General features: G+C 45.1%; 1 protein-coding gene across 1 annotated transcript in view; it reads right to left on the bottom strand.

The window, feature by feature from the left end:
* Nucleotides 1–200: 200 nt before the first annotated feature.
* Nucleotides 201–3,810, bottom strand: part of LOC149370145 (luciferin 4-monooxygenase-like) — a 243,308-nt gene continuing 239,698 nt past the window's right edge. Inside the window, exon 14 of the mRNA XM_089576968.1 lies at nt 201–499. Coding sequence (XP_089433094.1) covers nt 363–499 — 137 coding nt within the window. The 3' untranslated portion in view covers nt 201–362. The remainder of the gene's footprint in view (nt 500–3,810) is intronic.

The raw sequence follows: 3,810 nt of genomic DNA, 5'->3' as shown, positions 1-3,810 counted from the left end.
TGGACTCCGCAGCCTAATTATATCTTTTAAACATTCGCTGTACAAAATACTTCGCCATGGCCTATAGTCAATAAAGGGCGCTGCGGTGCTAGTTGAGGGTGCATAGTTTCTAGATTAGTAATTCAGCAATATTTATTTCTGTAGGCCATACAGACAGACGTGACAGGACGGTCGCCGACTCTTAAGTTGTTGGTTGGAACATGCATTCTTTTATTTATTTACAAAAGAATGTAGCGAGCGCATGCGCTCATAGCCTTTCAATAAAGTACGGACACGCCGTGAGTAGCAAACAGAAGCTCGCCATCTTCATGTGAAGAGCAGCATTAGTACACATGTAGCAGGGCATCAGTGCATCGCTTCGTTCACTTCGCGACTGTCGTCTCGGCTTGAATAAGGATATGGACGAGCACTGTTCGGTTAACTTTCGCGGTCTCTGTTTTTGGCAGTGAGTCCACGAAGAAGACGCCACCGTAGAGCTGCTTGTGAACGGCGAGGTTACCTGCGTAGAGAGGAGAAATTTGTTCCTAGAGCTTATAGCATCAATCAACCCCGCCGCGGTGACTCAGTGGTTATGGCACTCGGATGCTGGCCCGAAAGACTCGGGTTTGATCCCGGCGGCGGCGGCTGAGTTTCGATCGAGGCGAAATTCTAGAGGCCCGTGTGCTGTGCGATGTCAGTACACGTTAAAGAACATCAGGTAGTCGCAATTTCTGGAGCCTTTCACTACGGCGTCCCTCACAGACATGAGTCGCTTTGGGACGTTAAACCCTAATAAAACAATTCAAACCAATAAACCAAACTCATAGCATCAATGGTAGCTTCTAATCAACTTCAGTCTGCAGTTCGCCATTTATCATCGCCACCGCTACAGGTCAACGGTAAAATTCTAGAGCCCGTCGGCTTGCAAGAGGAGTCTCTAGCCTCGGTACTCGATTTTTGGTACTTCAACTGAGTACCCGATTCTGGCCACTTGCAATGGCGCACGGCATCATTGTTCCTAAGAGCCCGAGCGCCCGAGTGTGTTTCTCGGTGGCGGTGGATGGGTTTTCGGCATAGTGTGTTCAGCCTTGCGGGTTGAAGTCTACATGACTTCAGACATGAAGGTACGCACGCAACTATGGTTGCTTTTAAATGACTTAAATAACCGTTGATTTCATATTTTGCTCGTCAAACTTGGCGTGGTGACGCGGAGCGATAGATGCATTTAAATGAATTTCGCGAAAAGGTATCACTCCGGAATCGTGCTTCGACACGCAAAGAAGCAGCCATCTTTCCAATCAGCGGAATTTTTCGCCTCACCAAGACAGCACAGAAACATGAAGCTGCTCTCGGCGATGCTGAGCTGCGTTTCAAAGACCACAGAGACTACGATAGTTCCGAGGAGGATTGTCCGCTACCCTAAGCCGCGCACGATCTCGTCTTTCTCGGCCTCACGTCGCAGAAGGTTCACCGCACCTGCCCGCTGGTGTGTTTGTAGAAGTGTGTTTGCGGGGAGGTAGACGTAAGACTTTTGCTGCGAACGGCACGCTTTCGACTTATTCTATTTCACGAAGCGCTTGAAGAACGTAGCGTCGGAGGGGTCCCTGTTCGTCGTGAGGTCTGGGTGCTGCCATGGGATCACAACGGCGCATTTGATCCTAGCTGATCTTTCGAGGCAGATTTGTGCGTTCATAACTTACACTACTGACGTGTGTCATATGTGATAAATTAGAAAGTAACAAATTGCTCTCTTTTGCATTTCCGGGAAACTACTGGTGCGGAACTTTTGGTTGACAAGGATAGATTGCTCCCAAGTGCATGCATGAAAACATGTAGTGTGGCACACATGCACGTGCTGAACCATATATACACCTTTAAAATGTGCGCCGAGTCTTATAGCTGCACTGCAACAGAATTTTTCTTATTGTGTGCTGCTTCTGCGGGAGGAGGAGGAGGAGGATATAGAAGAGGAAAGGCAGGGAGGTTAACCGAAAGAATAATCGGTTTGCTACACTACACGGGGCGAAGGGGGTGAGGGGATAAAAAAAAGAAAGAGAAAGGAGAGTAACAGAAAATTGAAGTCAAGTTTTAAAACAAGACCGTCAAGAAAATCTACATTTAGGCCCTTCCAGCCCATCTAGTACATTTCTTTACAAAAAAGCTCTAAGCACAAAGTGTACGTGCAACCTTTGCAGAACACAGCATCACTCGAACCCTTATGTAACAAGAGACGCCTTGGGATAGCGCTGCTCACCGCATATGAGCTGATTAGCTCATGTGTCTCAATCACAAGCAAGGCACAAACAACGTACCTGATTTGGCCCTTAGTTCCAAGCATAGTCACTTATTTTCTGCTGGATATAGTGTAACGAGGGTGGCCAACATAATGCGGAAAATCTTGGTCTTTGCAATGTATTGGTTGTTTAATATCTTCAGTAGTCAAAGTAATGCATTAATGCCACAAATGCATTTTTGGTTAAAAAAACATTTATTAAGCCTCTCTTGACCAATAGAAACAGCCACTGAACATATACTGAGTGCTTAGCTACAGTAGCAATGTGCCACTATAAGCACGAATACCGTGCACTAAAAGCAGAGATAATCTTCCGGTTAAAAAGTGCTAAGTGTGAATTTTAATTCTTGGCTCTCACCTGCAGATGTCACCGTCCTACAACAAAGTGTGTTCATAACAGTGGCCTGCACACATTACATAATTTGAAGAACAAAACTTTCTACCACCTGTAAATATAGAAGGCTCTTCTGCTAAACCATTTTAAAAGTCTAGACCATGTATGTTTCATACAGAGCGGACATAAATAACCACAAAAGCTAAATATGCAGTGTGAAATCATACCATGAAACCGAATGATAATGCAGAGTGACAAATATGTACGAAAATGTCCCAGAAAGCGTGTACATACGTACATGCATTACGATACATGAAAATAAAGGGGAGAGAAGGACACATCCTACACTTTGAAAGAATAAATATTGCTACTACCTGTAAACACAGGATGCCTTGCTGCTAGAGCAAGAGACAGAAACCAAGTCTATGTATGCACAGAAAGGAAATGAATTAGCACTGTGATAAAATATGTGAAAGTGCACAGACATGCGCAAAACAACAAAGTGCACGTGCCTAGTTATATTTGCGTTAATTGCTGGAAATGCTGCACAAGACTGTTAAAGAAAGCCAAATGACTCTTCACTGGCAGCGGTGACGCAGAGGTTAGAGAATTCAGCTGCTTGGCATGAGTTGCAAGCCTTATCTCACCTGTAGCAATCACATATTTTTGGGGACAAACAGCAAGCAAGTCCATGTGCTGAGCGACAGCGTCAAGGACCCCAGATGCGTGAGATCAATTTGTGACAGATGTTCAGTGTGGCATCTGTTGTTGCTACAACACAGCTTCAGGACATGCAGACTCCACAAAAAATACTAAACATTAGTGATATCGAGTTACACATCTGCGCATCGCTCATTCTATGCGCGATCACAATAAATCATGGTAGAGAGAGGGCAGGTAGACGGGTCTCTTGACAACACAAAGTGAACAAGCGAGGGGATAGCCTCAGGGGGCTTGCCATTGTTTAGACAAGACTTATCTTCACCCAGACGAAGACAAGCCCTCTTGTTGAAACGCTGGCAAGGACCCTTGAGGCTTTCTTCCCTTCTTCACTTTGGGACGATCACAGTCATACCATGCTGGCTGAAAAGAATGTATGTTAGTGCTCATCAAGCATTCTCTAGCACAGCATGCAAGAGAACACACAAACACGTCAAGAAAACAATACATCTGTAATGTAACAGCAACGTATGCAAATTACATA

Source organism: Amblyomma mixtum, chromosome 1 (assembly GCF_055824585.1).
Source record: "Amblyomma mixtum isolate Tamu chromosome 1, ASM5582458v1, whole genome shotgun sequence".
NCBI classification, from domain to species: domain Eukaryota; kingdom Metazoa; phylum Arthropoda; class Arachnida; order Ixodida; family Ixodidae; genus Amblyomma; species Amblyomma mixtum.
This window is presented reverse-complemented; position numbering and strand designations above follow the sequence as displayed.